This window comes from Polypterus senegalus, chromosome 4, assembly GCF_016835505.1.
Source record: "Polypterus senegalus isolate Bchr_013 chromosome 4, ASM1683550v1, whole genome shotgun sequence".
NCBI classification, from domain to species: Eukaryota; Metazoa; Chordata; class Cladistia; order Polypteriformes; family Polypteridae; genus Polypterus; species Polypterus senegalus.
The window spans coordinates 12,934,893-12,954,997 of NC_053157.1; the positions used below are offsets into that span (position 1 = coordinate 12,934,893).

General features: G+C 37.1%; 1 protein-coding gene across 1 annotated transcript in view; it reads right to left on the minus strand.

Annotated features, from left to right (window-relative positions):
- The window catches only part of fbxw7 (F-box and WD repeat domain containing 7), a 361,272-nt gene that overhangs the window by 187,787 nt on the left and 153,380 nt on the right, over positions 1–20,105 (minus strand). The window contains exon 3 of the mRNA XM_039750255.1: positions 6,881–7,582. Within this exon, the coding sequence (XP_039606189.1) occupies positions 6,881–7,513 (633 nt within the window). The 5' untranslated portion in view covers positions 7,514–7,582. The remainder of the gene's footprint in view (positions 1–6,880; positions 7,583–20,105) is intronic.

The window sequence follows — 20,105 nt, forward strand, 5'->3', positions numbered from 1 at the left end:
TATAAATTACATACATTATTATAGCAATAATGAAGTTAATAAAATACCCATGACAGTTGTATCACCATCCACATGGTTTAAAATGTTTCCCATAAGGCCTTGACATATAATAAACACCAGAGCAGGAGATCCTAAACTGAATCCTGGACACCCAATGTGGCTACAGGTTTTTATTCCAACCAACTTCAGGCAAGCTGTTTTCATTGCCATGCATTGGGGTCAATGCAGAAACAAGAAAACTAAATTTGGTAAATTTTGACTAGAATGTACTAAGCAGTTATTTATGTTACATGGGGATAATTTAGACTTTTTTTTAAACTTGATTTTAAAGATTTTTTTAATCTTTATCATGATTTTCATTCTAGTTTTCCATGTGTTCTGGTCATTTAATCTATTGTTTACTAATGAGAACTTCAGGTCTGATGCTGAAGTAACTGCAGCCCTTTAGCATTTAGTGTAACTTGCCAGAGATGTCCAGTGTTCTAATTGTTAATTGCCATTATTGGGATACAATTAACTCTTTAAGGGCTGAATATTTTTTCCAAAAAACCCAGTTTTCTGATAAGCACACAAAGCAATGGCTTCATGCATAAATCAACATAAAATGTCTGTTGCTGCCTGCTGTGGCTGCTGTTGGCGCAAGTTCGGCATCTCTGGATGCAGTGTCTGTGTGGGGGCACCTCGATGGCCTACATGAATGCACAGTGGGCTGGCTGCCTTCGCACAGGTGGGCGGCGGTGGCAGTTGCAGTGTGACGCAATTGGTTTGATGGTTTGTACCTCTTTTCATCATAAGTGGTGGTCCTCCCAGGCGAGCACTGCCATAGGCATATCAGCTACACAAACGTGTTAAAACACCACGATCATCTGGGGACTGATCAGCTGATGCTGGTACCTCACTTTCATATTCGATCTCCTGATCACTTGCATCAAATTCCAAGTCCGACAACTCAGAGTCCGATTCAGTGATAATATGTAAAATGTTCATGGAGTACTTTAACTTGAACATTCGCTTTAGTCTCTCGCCAGATGTTGATGCCATTTTAGAGGTTGTTTGCTCTTTGCTACTCACGCAGGGAATTGAGTTCAAATCAACAATGCTACTTAACCTTCCTTCTAGCAAAGAGAGTCAAACTTAAAAGGGAGAGTTTTGTCGCAGTTTACAGCTGAATACTGTGCTCTACCCCTGAATTTCGACAAAAGTCGACATCAGCCCTGAAAGAGTTGAGAGGAAACTACACAGAAAAAAAGTCACATTTTATAAACATTTTACAAATATGCTGAGCTTTTCTGAATTCAGAAATAGAGAAGAGGAAAAAAGACCAGCTAATTAAATAAGTTCAGTTAGACGAATAAAGGACTCACCGATTGGGAAACTGGTTGGAACAAGAACCTGCAGCAACACTGGGTTTCATGGGACTGAGTTTGAAAACATAACCATTCCATCTAACTAATTAAAGCACAATGCCCGAATGTCTGCTTTAGAGTCATTGTCATGGTCTCCCAGACAAAATGCTAAAATTAGAATGTGTACCAACTGGCTTCTTCTGAATTTGTTTCTGCATTATCAGTTGCTGCAGTCAGACATCAAAAACGTAGGATGATCTCTTAAAGTCTAATGGTGATTCAGTTAATGGACTTCAGCTTTTTCTGTGCAATTTGAAACAAATCATTTTCTGTTCAACTAGTGATATTTGATTAACACTATCTTTTAATGTTTTACAATTAGATGAGAACAACCTAGACCTAGGAGTGCTTTCTTCTTCACCTACTCATGAGAAAATTCTCACTAGTGTTACAGTAAACATTTTGCAAATGCTTCTATGGTTGTTCAACAATAAAAATGGCCACAAAATCACTTGTGACCAATGCTCTCTTGTAGGTACATAAATGCTACTTAATTAGCAATTTACAGCACCAGTGAAAGGACTAAAGCTTCCCCAATGTGTTCTTCAAGCAACAAAACACTAGTTATGACTGTATCTCCTATAGAAAAGGCTGTTGGCTTCACCCAGATAAGCCTCAGTTTGATAGTAAATTTTGTATGAGATTAAGTGACATTCCAAGAGAAGAGAAGAAGATGGAAAATGAAAAATGTGAATCATTAATACTGACAAACCACATCAGGATAGGGAGATGATTCAATCTCCACATTGGACAAAGTTGGTAGTTAGTGTTGCATCATGTAAACTATAACAGCATATCTCATTACCTGGATTTTCAACAATATTTAAATATATTTAAATAATACCAATTACTATTACAAAGCCCTCAAGTCTTGGTTATTTTGTTAGATTACAACCCTGATCTTCAAAAGTCTTTCGAAGACACTGGATTAAGACATACTGTACATTAGCAACAAATACAATTTGTAGCTATAGAAAGTGAGTCAAACAGAAGTGTCCAGTACACATGTCAGACACAAGGAGAGTTTACACTTGGATTCAAGTCTTAAAAGAAGCATCAGGACAGAATAAAAACATTCTTTTATAATGAGTAGGAAAGAAAGCAACATAAAATGTTTGATAGGCTCTCCAATGCTCTTTCCATAACAACTGACTACTCTTCTTAAGCAAGTGATGCACTGTGGAAATTATTTATGAGGTACTAAATTCTGTGTTCAGCTTTCAGGATCGATGACTCCACAAGAAAATCGGAAACCGGCCACATGCACACACAAGTAGTTTTGGAATGACCTATTCTTAAAAACAAATTGGCTCATAAAGACAGACACCTACATGTACATGTGAGAAATCGAATCCCGCATCAAATGGGCCTTTCACACAGTTTGGAAATTTAGTGATTAAAAACACGCAATGTAACAAATGAATATTAAAAAAAAGAAGAACATGTCTGATAGATGTTCTAAAAATGACATTAATAACAAGAAGAATTTTACTGAACACAAGAAACAATGGATTTCAAGCACAGTGGGACCAACTCAGACCCATTGTCTGGAACACAGCAAATGAGCAATGCATACAATACAGAAAAAAGATGTATTTGTGAAACTTCAGAACTGCTACAACACCCAGAGTATAACATCTTACACGTAAGGGTATAGGATTCGCAAATTGACTTTCCTGATATACTATATGTGCATTAACCACCTCATTTTAAAAACTCCAAACCCCTTATAAACCCCCTCAGTTTTGTGTGAGGAACAACATTTACGGTATTTCTATTGCACATGGCCTTACAAAACATACAGTTCAAAGTGCATTACAAGAGGTTAAAGTAAAAAAATGACCATTGTAAAGGATAAATAAAGTAACACAAAAACTAAATCAAATACAATTGAAAAAACTAAACATAAAGTACTTAAATTATTTAAAACTAATAAATAAACTTGAATATAAACAAGTAATAGCAATGGGAGATTTCTTAAGCAATGCTTAAATTGCTAAGCTCATTGGTTAGCTCTCCAGTGATTATAATAATATATCTGATGCAATGGTCAGATATTCAGAGAGAAAAACCTGCAGGGGTTTCAAGGCCAAATGAACATGCAGCCTCCTCGTTCTACTAAAGACAAATGTGCTACAGTAGTTCATTATGGTTTACATGCACTGTGTAATTAAGAGTTGGGATATCCACATTCCTTCCAACATCACTGATGGCTGCAGAGTACTTTGAGCAGAAGGCAGAAGTGCAATGAGGAAGGACATATGTATGTGATTCTTACAGCCATGTAGTCCAGAGCTGTAGTGTTTCCACTTGCACATTTCTAAGTGGATGGGTAGGACAACAAACACTTTCAACTCATCCCAGCTGAAAATGAAGATACAATGAACTTCAACTGAGTAGTGATAACTGTGTCAATCTATAAGCCCGGGTCTATAGACTGTGCTTACTGGTAAGCGCCTAGTGACTAATTTACAACACTTTTGGAAACAACCCAAGGCAGCTGCTTCCTCGTCAGCGAATGAAATAGTGTGGATGAGCTGCACTGCCATGTTAATGGCAAGCAGAGGTGAGTTGTACTTAAACATTCTGATTCTCCAAAATGATAACTGGCTCTTGGGAAATGAAATGTTACGTCACTCAAGGGGAAGGAGTATCAAAAGATTTGAGATGATATGTTGTGGGCACTCTGATAAAAGGAGGTTCTGACATTGCAATGATTACCATTTACTGAAGGCATGGCTCACACAGACGGACAAAACGGAAAGACTCAAATAGATAAGTGAGATGTTCTTAGAAGAACCTGGCAGATGTGTCTGTTTGGGATGAATTTAATTCTGACCTCTTTTTCTGCATCTCAGAATTTGGGCTTACAGTCACATTGGATACTTTTCAAGTTATAAATACAACAAGCTAAAACAATGTGCTGAGAAAGATGTCTGTCATGGCAGCCACCTTAGGACATGCACATGAACACCTACCATGAGGAAAAGTCTAAGTTAAAGAAAAGCAAGCCTCTGTGTGAACATCTCTGTTAGCAGGCAATGATGCACACAAGATCAGTGTGAAACATGTGCTGGGAGGAACCTGACAAAGTCAAAGAGAAATAACTTTTTGGGCCTTCAAGAGGCTTTGCTAAACCTCTGGTTGACTTGGGAAGAGAAGATGGTAAGTATGGGAAGTATCCAATGGGACTGTGTCCCTGTCTATGACTCACCTCAATGCGTCAGCTTAATAGTTACATTTTTGGTAAGGCTGTAAGTGTCTGTTTATGATGAAAGTACCACATACTAATGAAATGTCCCAGTTCACCACAACTTTTAAATATTATATTGAAGGTAGGGAAGTGGCTCAGAATTTGCAAAATTAAAAAGGGGACATGCTCAGCAAACATTCTGATGATAAAAAATGGTTAAGCAGCTGCTACACACCATTCTGTCTTGTATATGCTGGAACCAAACTACATTTATTTATTTAGCATTATGCCTACTTTGCCAGGAGCATGTCTAATTCCCTCTGCTGTTTTGCCATTTCTACAGACTACATATCAAAATCTCAGGAGTGTATCCCATTTGCAGACATGATTGCTTTATTGTGTGCAGTTTCAGAACAATGTTGTGCTCCTGGCATCAGAGGCATATCTCTAGCTGCTACTGGTTTGTTTCCTAGATGAGTGACATGCAGTTGGTATAGAAGTAAATATGAGGTTGGGGTCTTTTCTCAGTAAAGAGTAAAGACTAGATCTATGCAGGTGAGCAGCTGCCCCAGTTGAGAGAACTCAAGTACTTCAGAGTCTTGTTACCAAGTGAGGGTAAGAGAGATTGTAACAATGACCCATAAATTGTGCCAATGGCAGCGTCTTTGTAAGCGCTGTACTGAACGGTGACAGTAAAGTGAAAGCTAGGACTTTTAATTTATCAATGGTCACTAACTCTAGAAGTGAGACAAAACCATTGACACTGCAGATACAAGCGGCTAAATTGAGATTTCCTCTGCAGGGATGATGGACATTCAAATTGAAATTTTTAAGGTCAATACATATTACAGGCATGGACACACAGACAGAGTAATAAATATAACAAAAAGGGGTTCTCTATCCCAGTAGAATTACGAGTCCATAGATTGCTCAAAGTGCAGAGCTTCTGTTAAGCAGTAAATATGTCACAATGTTACTGCCTACCAAAAATCTTCATTATTTAACTAGTAAAACTATCACAAACACATAAAGACTTACATGACAAGTGAAAGCACACAGGAATAGGAGAAACGTGAAAAAGTTCCCTAATATCAAAGTGGTAGCTTAAAGACTCTAAGCTACAAATGATTTATAAAGTTGACATAAAGTCTCACACAAGGGCTCTGTAAGGACATGGCCCATCTTCACACATATACACACTGCGATAACCTGTTTAAATTGGTTTTGTCAAGAAGCAAAAAAAAAAAAAAAGAGCAATACCCCTGATGCTAGATTTAATTAAGAACCACAGTGAGAAAGGCCTCTTACATTCAACACCATTTTATGCACATAGAAATGACAGCACCAAAGCAAAACATTATGGATAAAAATTAAACAGATTGTGTTTGTTACAAGACTCCCACTATTGTTGAAGTCTGTGCCATCTTACATGTATGCAAATGTGAAGATAAAGGTCTATCAATGCATCTTATAAAGGTTACCATTCCTGTGATGGTTGGTTGAGAGTTGAAAACAGGAGAGTACAGCACAAAATTAAATGCATCAACAGATTAAGGAGAGCAAACTCCTTTTAAACAAACACATGTAAATCAGCTTGTAAACATTTTAATCTATGAAAACGGTAATCACCAATAAAGCAGCTTTTATATACATACATATTTCAGATAAATGTACCATATTTCAAAAAACATTCAGCTTGGGACTGAGATTGTCTCATGCTAGATTCAATCCAACTTTAATTTTACTTTGCAACATGGCATATGTTTAAAGAATAAAAAAGAATCTGTCGTGTTAATTACACAAATACTGTATACCAATCATTCCATGAACATGGAGAGCCGGAATAAAAGTAAAGCTATTATAATCTAAAATATACCTTGCAATGTAAATTGAAAACATTTTGCTAAAGTTATATTAAAATGGATAAAGCTCATGAACAATTATTAAGCGTTTAATTCATTAATTTACAAAGTCATCAAAAAACATCATATTGTCTCATATGAAAATATCCATAATGAAGTCACAGCTAACACAACACTACACAAAAACAGCCAAGTGAGAAGACAAAGGTGAAAAGATTTTCGCTGGATGCAAATATGTAATCAAACAGCCCACTAAACATATTCTTAACCTTTAAAAGATCTTGTTAGAGTCACATAAAAGTATGTATGATTGAGATCATACTTAAGAGATTTTTCAGAATAAAAACAACACTGACCTAGGTCAGTACATGGCATTTAAGTGCTATATCATTCACCTCTCCACAAAATTTTACACTTACCTGTGCAGTTTTGAAAAGAGGCGACTGCTGCTGTTGCTGCTGCTGCTCCATTGACAGGTCCAGGTTATCATTTGTGTCCGAAACATTGTTAATATGTATTGGCTGATCCTCTTCCCTACTACTGTCAAAATCATCACTGTCTTGGTCCATTTCCTCCTCTTCCTCCTCCTCTTCTTCCTCCTCCTCTGCAATTTCAACCTCATCTCCACTTCTAATAGTGAAGATTCTCTCCCGTTCCCCTGGACCAACCAATACCTCTTCCTCCTCCTCCTCTGAGTGATGACTGACATTATTGTTTTCTTCTAGGTGAGGTCCTTCCTCTTCCTCGTCCTCATCCTCTTCTTCCTCCTCCTCATGTCCTAATGACGCTGCTTCATGCAACAGACTCTCGCCCAGTCCATTCACATTATGTCCTCCAGGTAGTTCACTGTTGCCACTGCTGCTACTAATTTCAGGCCTTGAAGACTCACTCCTTCCTTCCTGATGCGTCTCCTCCTCCACAACTCTGTCCACCACTTCTTCCTCACCCTCTTCCTCACCTTCATGAGAAGCTCGACTAGAGGAAGCATTACGTTGCACAGAGCCACCCGGCCGGCGCCTCTTGCTGCCCCCAGACAGCAGTTCCTGGTTCATTTCCAAAAGCCAGCTTGCTACTTCCTGGACCTTTGCTAGACTGTCTGATGAGGCAAATGGCTTGGCATTCTAAAAACAAAAAAAGGGAAAGGTAAGTTTGATACTCAGCACATATTTTGAACAAAAGTTAATCTACTGTATCCAATAAAGGATTATCTGTCCATCCAAGGTTAAATCGCATACACTACTCCATTCATTTTCTTAACTTGTTGGAATAAACTGTAGAGTTGCAAAGGTGGCAAAGTCTCTAACTTTATATCAATGCATAAAATAAAGAAAGGGTACAGTTGTCCAATAACAATAAATGAAAAAAACTATAAAATTCAACATCATCAACTAGATGACAACAGCAATTAATCATAAATTGTTTTAAACATGCAAAAAATAAAAAAAGCTTAATTCTAAACAGTAAATCGATTTAGCAAATAATATTTAACACAGAAGCCTGACAATCAGCTGTGTTTCAACTGTAGATGAGATCATGGCTGCCTTACAAAAAACTTTCAGACACCCAAAAGCAAGACTGTGGCAAATGCACTATCCATGAGTTTCAGTATGTCATAAGGCATCTACAAGCGAGACTCAGGAGTAGTTCAAAGCATTCCAATGGCACATTACTAGCCAGCTTATGAACAACAAAGCATGATTTCCATATAAAGAGTTCATGAATGAATTAGGTCATTAATGGAATAGTAGTGGGCAAGAAAAAAACAAAAAAAAAAACAATGTCATGTTTTCATGTGGAAAAATAATTGGCATCTAAGGTGGCCAGAGATGGACAACAGCAAATATAAAGATATCAATGGGAAAAAAAACTCACGTTATTTGTATCACACACTCTGCATGTCAAGTCATTTCCTGTGATATGCTCACAACACATGTATTTCTACTGAATTATTGTTAAATAAACTAACTCCGGAAAACGCTTTTGTGAACTAAACTTGAACAAGCTAAAATACGAATGAGCATCTGAACTGTAGACCTGTCTTCACCCCCTCATTCAATGGTCACAGGTCAAGTGCCCGTAGTGGTTAACTTTGCTTTTCACATAACATTAACATGTGAGTAATAGTGCAAAGTTTACTGAGAGACATATACAACTAAAGACTCAAATGGACCCAAGTTTAAATGGGGCCAAATAATCCAAACTCATCTCTATTTAATTATCTTATAATATTTACCATTGAAATGTGCATATACTACACGTAGAAAATATAAATTAATAGATTTATAATAATAACAAAAAGATAGAACAAGAGGGTTGCACAGTATACTAGTACAGGTTGACATTCAAAAATTCCGCCATCATTAATTTGGTTCCTTCAGATTTCCGTCATGGATTTCGAAGCACATTTTCAAATTTACCGTACTGGTGTGCCACTGTTTTTTGGAGGCGCTGTTGTCGATAATCAGTTGTTGGGTCTTGCTTGCACCTGCTAATAGGCATTCCTGTTCATTCCTTCTCATTTTATCATTTATTTGCTACTGTATAGCCCCATTATAAAATCAGCAGAGAAAAGAGGTGGTGTAAAACGTAAACATTATGCGTTGTTGATCGCAGAGAAAGTGGAAGTGCTAAAAAAAAAAAAACTTGATAGAGGTGTGTCTGTGTGAACCATTCACGAAACATACGATATTGGCTTTTCAACAGTGTATGATATTTAAAAACAAAAAGAAAAATTGTTAAAGTTCTTTTCTGACAGTGGATCAAGAAAGTGATTAATTTTCTTTCTTTAAAGGACTGTATAGGTAGTCATTTTCTGTTAAATATATGTAGCATATAACACCATTCAAAATCCGGCATTCTTGAAAATCCGGCACTGCTCAGGTCCGGAGGTTGCCGGATTTTTGAATGTCAACCTGTACTGGAAAAGTACTGAAAACCCAAAATTTAAGAATTGTATGTTACAAGCATTTTTTGATTTTCGCTATCTGAACTAAAGAGTGTAGCATTAGTAAATTAGAAAGATTTGGACAGGAACAGGCCATTCAGCCCAACAAAGTTCACCAGTCCTGTTCACTTAATTCCTTCAAAGTAACATCAAGTCGAGTTTAAAGTCCCTATCTACCAAACTACTTGGTCACTTATTCCATGTGTCTGTGGTTCGTTCTCCATGTGAGGAAAAACTTCCTAATGTTTGTGCAAAATTAAACCTTAACAAGTTTCCAACTGTGTCCCTGTGTTCTTGTAGAACTGTAAAGTAACAGACTCAATCCACCACCAATGGACTAATACCCAACATAATTTTGAACACTTCAATCATGTCACCTCTTAATCTCCTTCTGTTTAATCGGAGAAGGCTCATCTTTTCTAATCTTTGTTCATAACTCATTCCACGTAGCTCTGAAAGGGTCAGAAGAAAAGCAACTAAGCCAACTCCAAATGCTTCTATCCCTTTTCTGCAGCCTGGAGCTTTCAACCCTAAATTCCCTTTACGTTAACAGTTGCTGTTACAGTTGTGTTTTGGAGACTTCACGAAATGAAACCACATGCTATGACACAATTACAGCTCCATAGTTATCAAGAGGGAAGCAGTACATTGGCAGCGCAAAGGCACAACACACAAGGGAGGCAGGAATAGGACGGAGGGTTTTGGAGTTATCTGCTATTTGCTTCAAAATGGTTTTTAGATAGATTGAGAGTTCAATAGATATAACTTTATTTGTCCCCAGGGGAAATTTGGCTTTTTACAGAAGCTCTTTAAATAAATAAACACATAAACTGGTAAAGAAATAAAAATATACACACACCAGAAAGCAAGAAAATTAAAAAGAAAGAAAAATTTTGATTTAGCTGTCACAAGCCCAGTGAGGGATTATGCAGACGTATTGCTGTTTATATAAAGGAGTCCCTGTCACATTTCTTGACACACATCTGCTGAATGACTTGTCGGCTGAAGTCCTCAGTGTTAGTGTGTCAGGGAGAGGATGTGCAGTATTGTACATAAATGTTCTGTTTTTATTCTCTCCTTCGCTACTACGTCCAGGGGGTCCAGTGTGCATCCCATTACGGAGCCTGTCCTTTCAATTAGCGTATTGATTCAGTGGGCCTCTGCTGAAGTGATGTTATCAGCCCAGCACACCACACTGGACATCACAGAGCTGTAGAAGATGTGAAAGATGTCACTTTCCACATTAAAGGCCACAATACTGCCCTTTCTTATATAGTTCCTCTGTGTTCTGTGACCAGTCCAAACCACCTTTAATGTGCACCCTTAAGTGCTTATAGGAGTGGACCATCTACAATCCACTCCTTGAATAGTGAATGAACATAGAAGCCCTTTGGTGCAGCAAAAGTCAATAACCAGTTACTTGGTATTGATGATGTTAAGAAGCAGATAATTCTTTCTGCACCAAGAATGACTCCTATACTCTGTCTAATATCATTTATCGATACAACCCATAAGTGCAGAGTCATCTGAGAATTTCTCTAGTGACATGATCTGGTGTTTAAATATAACAGTCTACGGTGTACAGAGCGAAGGCAAAATAAGATGGGAGTTTTCCTTCTGGTGCTCCAGTGTTGCTCACATCCATATCAGAAACACAGTCCTCAAGTTTCAAACTGCAGACTGTCCCCATCAGTCAGTGCATTATCCAGGACACACCATAGGTATATCCACCTGCATATCTCTGAGAAGGCGCAGGAGAAAAAAAAGGAAAAAAAACATAACCCTCACAGTGCTGCCAGCTTTGACTGGATGAGGATATGCCTTGTGGAGCAGATAGATAATTGCATCCTCCACTGCAATTTTTGTCCAATAGGCAAAAGGCAGTGAGTAGAGATGGTTAACCACAAGAGGACTCAAATAGTCCAGGACCAGTCTCTCAAAGGTCGTTATGATGTGAGACATAAGTGCCATTGGTTGGTAGTCATTAGGTGAAGGGGAGTGCCTGCCTTCTTTGGAGTAAGAACAATGCAGGACGTTTTCCACAGCAGTGGCACTTTCTGATGCCTTAGGAACAGACAGACCAGTTGACAGAGGACAGCACAGACCTTAAGAACTCGAGGACTCCAGACTCCATCCGGTCCCCCAGCTTTTCCTGTAGGCAACTTTCTCAGTTGTCTCTTTACTTGGTCTTCAGTTATGGACAGTACACACGGATGATTGGAGGTGGCCATTCCAGTTTTGGTATAAAAAGCTGGTATTGATATCAAAGTCAAACTTTTAGTAGGTTTTTAATAGGTGTAGGCAACCTAAGCACGAGATGAGCAATAATTTTATATTGGATATAAAACATCTGTGCGGTTTACCATGTATAATTTTCTCAAACAACATCCATTTAATTCGAATCACCAAGAAGGCAGGACCTGTGTCTCTTTGTAACACTAAGTCATTTTGCAGGTTAATTTTGAAATGAACACTAATAATGAGCTTTATGCCAATTCCTAGTTTAAACATAGCCTTCTGGCCTTCGGTTATTACTCTTTACCAAGAGATAATTAATTACAGCGAAATGCACTGAAAGATTCTGAGGGATAAGAATCTGTTAGAATGACACCTCTGCTCCATTTTTCACGTAATAAGCATCAGGTTGTGAACCCTGAAAAAATACGAGACCTTTGTACTTGATGTTCAGTGCTCATATGTAACCTTTGGTGTGGTGATGTTGCAGCACTTGTGTGGTTTAAATGATGAACACTGGTGAGCACAGGCCACATGAGGCTGAATGATCTGCTAGAACAGAGATGAAAAGGCATGATGTAGCAACATATTACTTTCTTACAGAGCCTCTGCAAATATCTACCTACTGCCTAATGAAGACAACTTTCAAAGTGAAAAGAAAAACAGGAAAGGGGGGGTGAAAAACTAATTCTTTAGTGTAATATGCCCTTCATGACTTGTCTAATTATAACTAGATCAGCAATTTAAGCAGTCTTCCCAGGCATCCTGCCTATTTGAAGTAATTAGTTGCATTTCTCGGGTTGTATTTATTTAAAAAAAAAGTGGGTTGTATTCAGGATGAACAAACATTTCACATGAACTCAACCTCAAACAAGGAAGTTTACACAGCCTACTATAGACTGGCATGAAATGAAAACCTGCAACAAAGTTGACCTTGATGCACCAAGTCTCTAAAGTCAGGTGCCATTTTATTCATATCTGTTTTTAACTTGTTCTCCTATTCTATTGATTTCATTTTAAAAATTTTAACATGACATTGGTACTACTGCAAAAAACAAAAATCTGATAATCTAAGCAATTGTTATTTTGGTTAATTAAGAGGCAACAAAGCATTGATTGTCCATGTTCAGACACTGTCATTACTCTTAACTTCTTGAATAATTTATTCAACAGGATTTGGAATAGTGATTTTTTTTTTTTGGTGGTTTTTATTTCAGAAAGTTGTGCTCATTGAAAAGGAGATCTTAAAGCAAGCTGAATGTCGCCACCTTGAGCATTTAAAGCATTTCAATTTTAAGTGTGCTCAGGCCATGAAGTAATTCAGAGTTCCCAATGTGCCTGACATGAAACTAGAATACCTGGAGAAAAACCCAGATAGACATACACAGGCTGTGTAAACAACAAATAAACAGTGGTGTGGCCAGAACTCAAATGTGTCCCTGAAGTGGTAGTTTTAAAATTAAAGAGGTTATGCAGATACACAGAGAAAAATTAACCTGCAGAAAATTCAAAGCTGTGCTTAAATCCAGAAATCTTTTATCTTTGCAATGAGTTCAGTAGTCGCATTCAGTGCTGTTTGGTTATCATGCAGCCTAACATTCATAAATAATATTTATGAATATTATTTACATTTATCCATATATCTATCTAGCATTTGTTAGCATTACAACGCCGAAAAAATTGCCCAAAAGTCTGACTACTCCATAGTTTTCAAAACCAGGTTGTTTCTATGTACACTGTGATCTAAAAGCATTGCCACGTTCAATATGTGAATTGAATTGTCTCATCAAGACTCTAGGGCTTGTCTGACCAGTGGCCTAAAAACAATTTAGGTCTGAATTACTTTACAGTTTGATTTAAAGGTCCAGACCAGATGACTCAAAATAACAGTCTTGCTCCACACACCCATACAAACAACCCTCATTCTTTGAATGCCAGAATGCCATTCAGAATGCCAACTCATCTTCTTCCCAGCTACAAGCCTGTTACTAAATGGCAAACCTGTTACCACCAGAATACTGAGGAAGTGGAGCCTGGAGGATGAAATGGCTATGAATGACTGCTTCCAAATGACACACTGGGAAATGGTGTGCGAGTCACATGGGGATGATATTGAGGGACTCGGTCACTGCATCACAGATCGTATTAACTTCTGTGCCGACAATAGTACCCTCAAAAAAAAAAATGTTCTGCTTTCCAAACAACATGCCCTGGATTGCTAAAGAGATTAAAAGTGTCGTGATTGAGAAAAAGAGATCATTCAAATCCAGTGACAAAGAGGCTCTGAAAGACATACAGCAAGCCCTGAAGGAAAAGGAAGTTTATAAAGTTAAAACAGAAAAAAAAAACTCCCTCAGAATAACATGAACGAAGTCTGGAATGGAATGGGCATAATTACTGGACTTGAGCAATCCAGGGCTCAGGTTCTAGAAGGAGATGTGGGCAATGCTAATGCCCTGAATCAGTTCTTTAATAGATTTACCCTCCTACTGCTACCTTCTTGTAATGACCAGCAAACCCCAACACCGGAGCACCACAATGAACTCTACTGTCTCATTCTCCCTTTACTCGGTACACCTTAAGACTATAAATCTAAAAGCAGGTTATGTCACTTATGGGTTGTATTGATAAAAAGGGGACGAGACAGAGGAGAGGATTTAGGTGGAGAACTTTGCTTCTTGGTGCAGAAAGAATTATCTGCACCTTAACATCAGCAAAACCAAGTAACTGTTTATTCACTTTCACATTCCAAAGCTCCTCTATGTCCACTCACTATTTAGGGAGTGCATGTGGAGGTGGTCCACTCCTACAATGACAGGCTGGAATGGTCTCATTACACAGAGAAACTATACAAGAGCAGGTTCTTGTATCTTTGGAGACTGAAGCCATATATGAAGAAAATGACTGCACATACAGTAATGGTTGTGTTCGCTGTGTTGCAAATATTTTATTTCACTTAAGGTAGGAAAACAAATGCTGTTTATTACCATTTTATATGGAAAAGACAGTCTCACATGTAGACATCATTCTTAAAGCTTCAAAGATAACTGTCACTCTCCTCCCTGTTGACTCCACTTAATCTCTGCATGTCATTAAGCAGGCTAAAAAAAGTAATCCTGAACTCTTCCCATTCATCAGTAATCTTTTCCATGTTCTTCTCACCGGTAGACACTAGAGATGTTTGCTTATAAAAACAAGATAAATTAACAACAGCTCTTCTCTGCTGGTGTAAGTTTGTTGAATTCTCTTCATTGATGCTTCATAAATTCACACATTACAAATAATTGCTAGATTTGTGTGATTTTTTACTCAGATAACGTCAAGAGTTGTACAAAAACAATTTATGACCGACTCATTCAAGTGGCAAAAAATAAAAAAATAAAATTTGCAGTCAGATGAAGAATGTTAGACTTGTTTATCAATATAAAACTATCTAGAAGTGAAGTAAAATGACACCTTTCATTGGCTAAATAAAAATGCAAGCTTTCGAGGCAACTCAGGCCCCTTTTTCAGGTTTCATAATGTCTAACACGGTACAACACTCTAGTAACATAAAAGTAGTAATTCTCCCTTCCAGTAATATCTTTATTTATAAAATAAATGTATAATTTTGTTTACTCTCTGGATATTCCTGCACACATATATATATATAGTTTAAGAAAATGGCAGAAATTAATTTGAAATTAAAAACCAATGAAACCGATGATAACTTACAAAACAGAATGGTATGTGCAATAATAGAAAGAACAAAATAAAGGAGAAAGTTTCACACGCTTGTGAGGTTTTCATAGTCTAGCGTGGAACATCATTGGAGTTTTACTAATTTAGTTTAACTGAATCTTAATGTGAATTTAGAAGTGACCTGAGCAATGTTCAAAGCCGGGCAAGAGTTTGTAAAAAGCTATGCATTGCACACCAATATAAAGTGCTACAAAAAATTTTAATTGTACAGAAATACAAATAAGGGCACCTTGGAAGCAGCAAACTAGTGGTTTAAAATGTATAATTCTAATACAGTGTCTATATATAAAACAGAAGCTGCTGAATACAAACCAAGGCTTGCTATGCTGGTACGCCATAAGATTTTAGTGAAATCGCATATTAAGTACCATGTGCAATACAAGTCACTACGCGATTTAAAAAAAAAAATTTTTTTTTTTTTAATTTAATGTATCCCTGAACTAAAGGATGCATCAAAGAATGTTAAAGATGTTTAGCTAGTGAAAATATAAAAGATGAGACAGGAGGAGACATGAGGTTAGTTCAACATCCCACCGTGTTCTATCCGAGTACAAAGTGGGTTTTCTGATTTTCAATGAACACACCTTTTCAGGGGTGGGGCCTTCTTTAAACAACATATGTGAGTCACTTATGTTCCTTTAGGATGTACAGTGTGCTTCTCAATTGGAGTGTCAGAGGGGGACACATTGAGATACCAGCAGCTCCATTCTAGACCTTGGAGTTAGTGAAAAAGCAACATTTTATCACTTTACAAGTTTGGCTATTTATTAAATAAAATTAAAAAAAACATTCTGAGGTCCCTGGATGTGACTACAAACAAACTTTTTAGAAGAAAAAGCACATGCATTTGTAAAGTAAATCTACTCTGAATGATTAGTTATTACTAACTTATAAATGCTAACCAAGAGAATAGCTGTTTTTTCTTCGGGCACATTAGGTCATTACTTTTGCTAAGCTCTAACATCTAAACGTTGTACTGTTGTTCACTAGGTCATTTTCAACTGTATGTTTCTGATTCATTAAAGACATACTAAGTAATTAGATTAAATAAACTTTATTAACCTCAAGGGGAATTGAGATGAGGACAGCAGCAGAAACATAAAAAACAAAGATACAGACTCATAACACGTACAACATTTATTTATATAGCACATTTTCATACCAATGATGTCACTCAAAAGACAAATAATACACTTGATCAATCAACAAGCAAGCCATGTGTTTATATGTGTACAAGGCTGTTGTGGACACTGTGTGTTATTATAAGCACCTTTTAAAATATTCAGCATAGTAACAGGGGTGTCTTTAGATGAGCACTGCAATGGGAAAATTGCAACAAACTGGAGCCATGGGGCTGCTGACTGTCTTCCTGGTACTCTGCTCATGTAAGCATGTAAGTATAAATTTCTTGGAAAACACATTTATTTAAAGCAGGGTTAAAAAACAAAAATAAGGCTCTAAAGCTCATATTCAAAAAAAAATTCCTCTCATTGCGACTGTGCACTGCATGTAAAAACTGGAACAGCAGCAAACCTTCATAGTAATTGCTTATCCTGTAGATTGTATACGAACAAATTCTATTTCTGAAACATGATGGGTGTGACAAGAAAATGGTCAATGTCCACTGTTACACTTGATTAAATGCTTACTCATCAACAGGGCAGTGTGGCGGTCACAGGACAAATAAGACACACACGGTTATTTACTGGATGACAGCATGTGTGAATCCCAGCAGATCACACTGAACAGCTTGTGGGAAACCACATATTATATACAGAACATTGTGTGTAAAACTCAAAAAAATCTTCTCGCACCACTTTTACCATGTTTTAAGCACCTTGCGAAAAAGAAAGTATTTTGCTGACAAGTCCATTTGAATGAGGCTGTTTATATCAGCTTTTCTACATCATCTTACCCATATCAGAAATGCAATTTATAATCCTGTTCATTATAGGAAATATTTACAGAAAATACATTTCAACCTTACTAGCCAAAAGCAACAGCTTGAAATACTGTCCAGCCCTTACAGCAACATTAACAAAATACAGATACAGTCTCATATATAAATACAGTGCCAGCTTTCTTGACGTATTTCTGCCACACCCACACAAACACACCTCTGCACAATGCTTCATTAGCCCACACTGAAAATTTCTAAGAAGAATGTACTGAGTTTAGCTTCATTTTTATGACATACAAGTACTGTGATTCACACTGTTGGGTTTCTTTTGATGGACCTGGACCTAAACACCATTCTCTACTAAATAATGGTGTGTATATGTGTCATCTTTGTGCAAAATAAAGGAAACTTATGGCTGTTAAACTTCTTACAATCTCCAACATTCTTTTTACAACGCTACTTGCAAGTTGTATCTAATAAAGTTGTCCAGGGGATGTTTATGTATACACACACACACAGTACAGTACACATACTTCATTACAAACGGATACTTTAGCAACAGCTATAAAAATAAAACTACAATTGCTTGACAAAGTAAAAATTTTATTACTGTATACTTCCAGAAAATAAAGTAAAAACGACCATTTGGAATTTACATATAACCATAAGGTGGCAGCAAAACCTTGTGACAGTATATCTCTACCTTTTAAATTCATTTTTCTGCCACATGGTGGAGCCACATTATTAAAAAAACACCAGAATGCCATCCTTTAGGTAGCTCTGCTTCATTCTCTTCCATATAAAATGTCCAGTAACAACTTATAAAGCCACATTCATGTCAAAAAATACCTGCATCCTGACTTTTGTTTTGTTTAATGAAAAACAAACTGCTCTGCATACTATGCTCTGCAATTTACCTTTTAATGTGTATAGCAACTTGTGAAGATGATATATGCAATTTGTACAGATGAGTCAGATTTTCTAAGGAAGCTTTGTATTGCAAGTTACTTAACTTCAAAAGAAAAGAAGAAAGCCTAAAGTATAAAAGTTATTTTGAGTTTGCACATTTCTTTTGAAATTAGCGAGACACTAAATCATCACTTTTAGATTGCTGGGGACTATCATCACTGTAAGTCACTTTCCTGGCCTGCGCTTAAACTGTAAATATGGCATATAAACAATATGACCGAAATCATATACTTTAACTTGGATAAATGCATCAGCCAAATGTATAACAATTCTGAGTTGGAAAGCCATCGTGAATTCTCCTTACACTTGACATTCAGTTGCTATGAACTGTTAATATCTACCCTTCACTTTGCATTACCTAGCACAGAAATCTCTTAGGTTTATTAGTATTTAATATAATAGAAAATTTCATCTCAAAATGTGCCAAATACCATATTTGAATTTCTAGAACTACTGGAATAGAAAGATCACAGATCGAGAGTCCCATGTCATTGTGAAATATAATTTTATAACATAAAAAAATGCTGTCCAGCATGTTGTGTATTTATATTTCAGAATACAACAGTAGTACAAACTGCTACAGAGAATCTTAGCCAATCAGCACAAACCAACAAGGCTTCAGTGTTAGCACTTTTATGCATGTTTAAAATTCACTATAGAATGGTCCTTACCGTATTTCAGATGAAGCTTGTATCAATATTTGAGTCTAAAAGTGAATCTGGGCAGTTTTTTTACTACAGCAAAGTAGCTCATAAAATCTGCATGAGCATTTAAAATTATGAATGAAAGACTTCTGTGAATTTTGATCTTGAATAGTTTGAAGTTCACAGTTTTCAAACATAACAGTGGAATTGCATCCTATAAATGTTTTGGTAAATTCAAACCAGATAAACTACTCATGATGCAAACATTGGGGAAAGGCATGTGCTAGCCATATCAGTTTTTTCAGTATGGAAGTGACTTGCTCAAGAAGACAAAGTCAGTAATAAGGACAGAACAGGATTCCTTGGGATTTAAATTCAAATAAACTAACCAATGCATTGTACTGTCTACTTATGGTACAAGGGATTTGTCCTTGTGAGGTAGGGACAGGAATCTACCCCACATTACAGTACAGTAGACCACGGCAAAGTTGTGGTTCAGAGTTCATGTCCTCAGTCATTCGTGGATTTTTCCTTAGAACCTAACTAATAATTCTTAGGGGAAACCTCAGATATCCTCTGCAATTTTTTTATGGCTTTTTTTGTGGCAATACTGTACTGTAGAGAGAACACAAAGCAACTGCTGAGGAAAACGTGGCATGTGATGGTTAAAGTAGCCAATCCGATAGCGTTATTAATTTTTCCTTGCTGCTGATTGGCTGCTGCTCTGTGATACATCTCTGGCAAATGCAGCCCAGCATTCCCGTATCATAACAGTTTTAGTGCATGTAGCTATCTTGAGCATTTCACCAAGCGTTATCGTGTGTTTCGTTTTGCTCTTCTTATAGCTCTTAGATGCCGCCCAAACACCCTTCACCTTCTAAGGTTTTTGGCAATGAACCTAAGTGGCAGAAAAAGTTTAAGACAGTCCAGGAGAACTTTGAACTACTGGATTTGCCCCCAGAACTCAAAAGTTATGCCGCAGTAGCCACCCGAAGAGCTGTAAATCCTCTGCTTTGCCGTGCAGTCATCTTTATTACATGCATTCATCGTACTGGCTAATTCATCATCATCTTCTTCAATCAATATCATTCATTATTGGTGAGCACCTGTGCATTTTACTGTATTTTTATTAAATTTAATTATGTATTTACTCTTCTTATACCAAAGAAAACTACAGCGCATACCAATGAAAACATGCTTGCATGAATTAC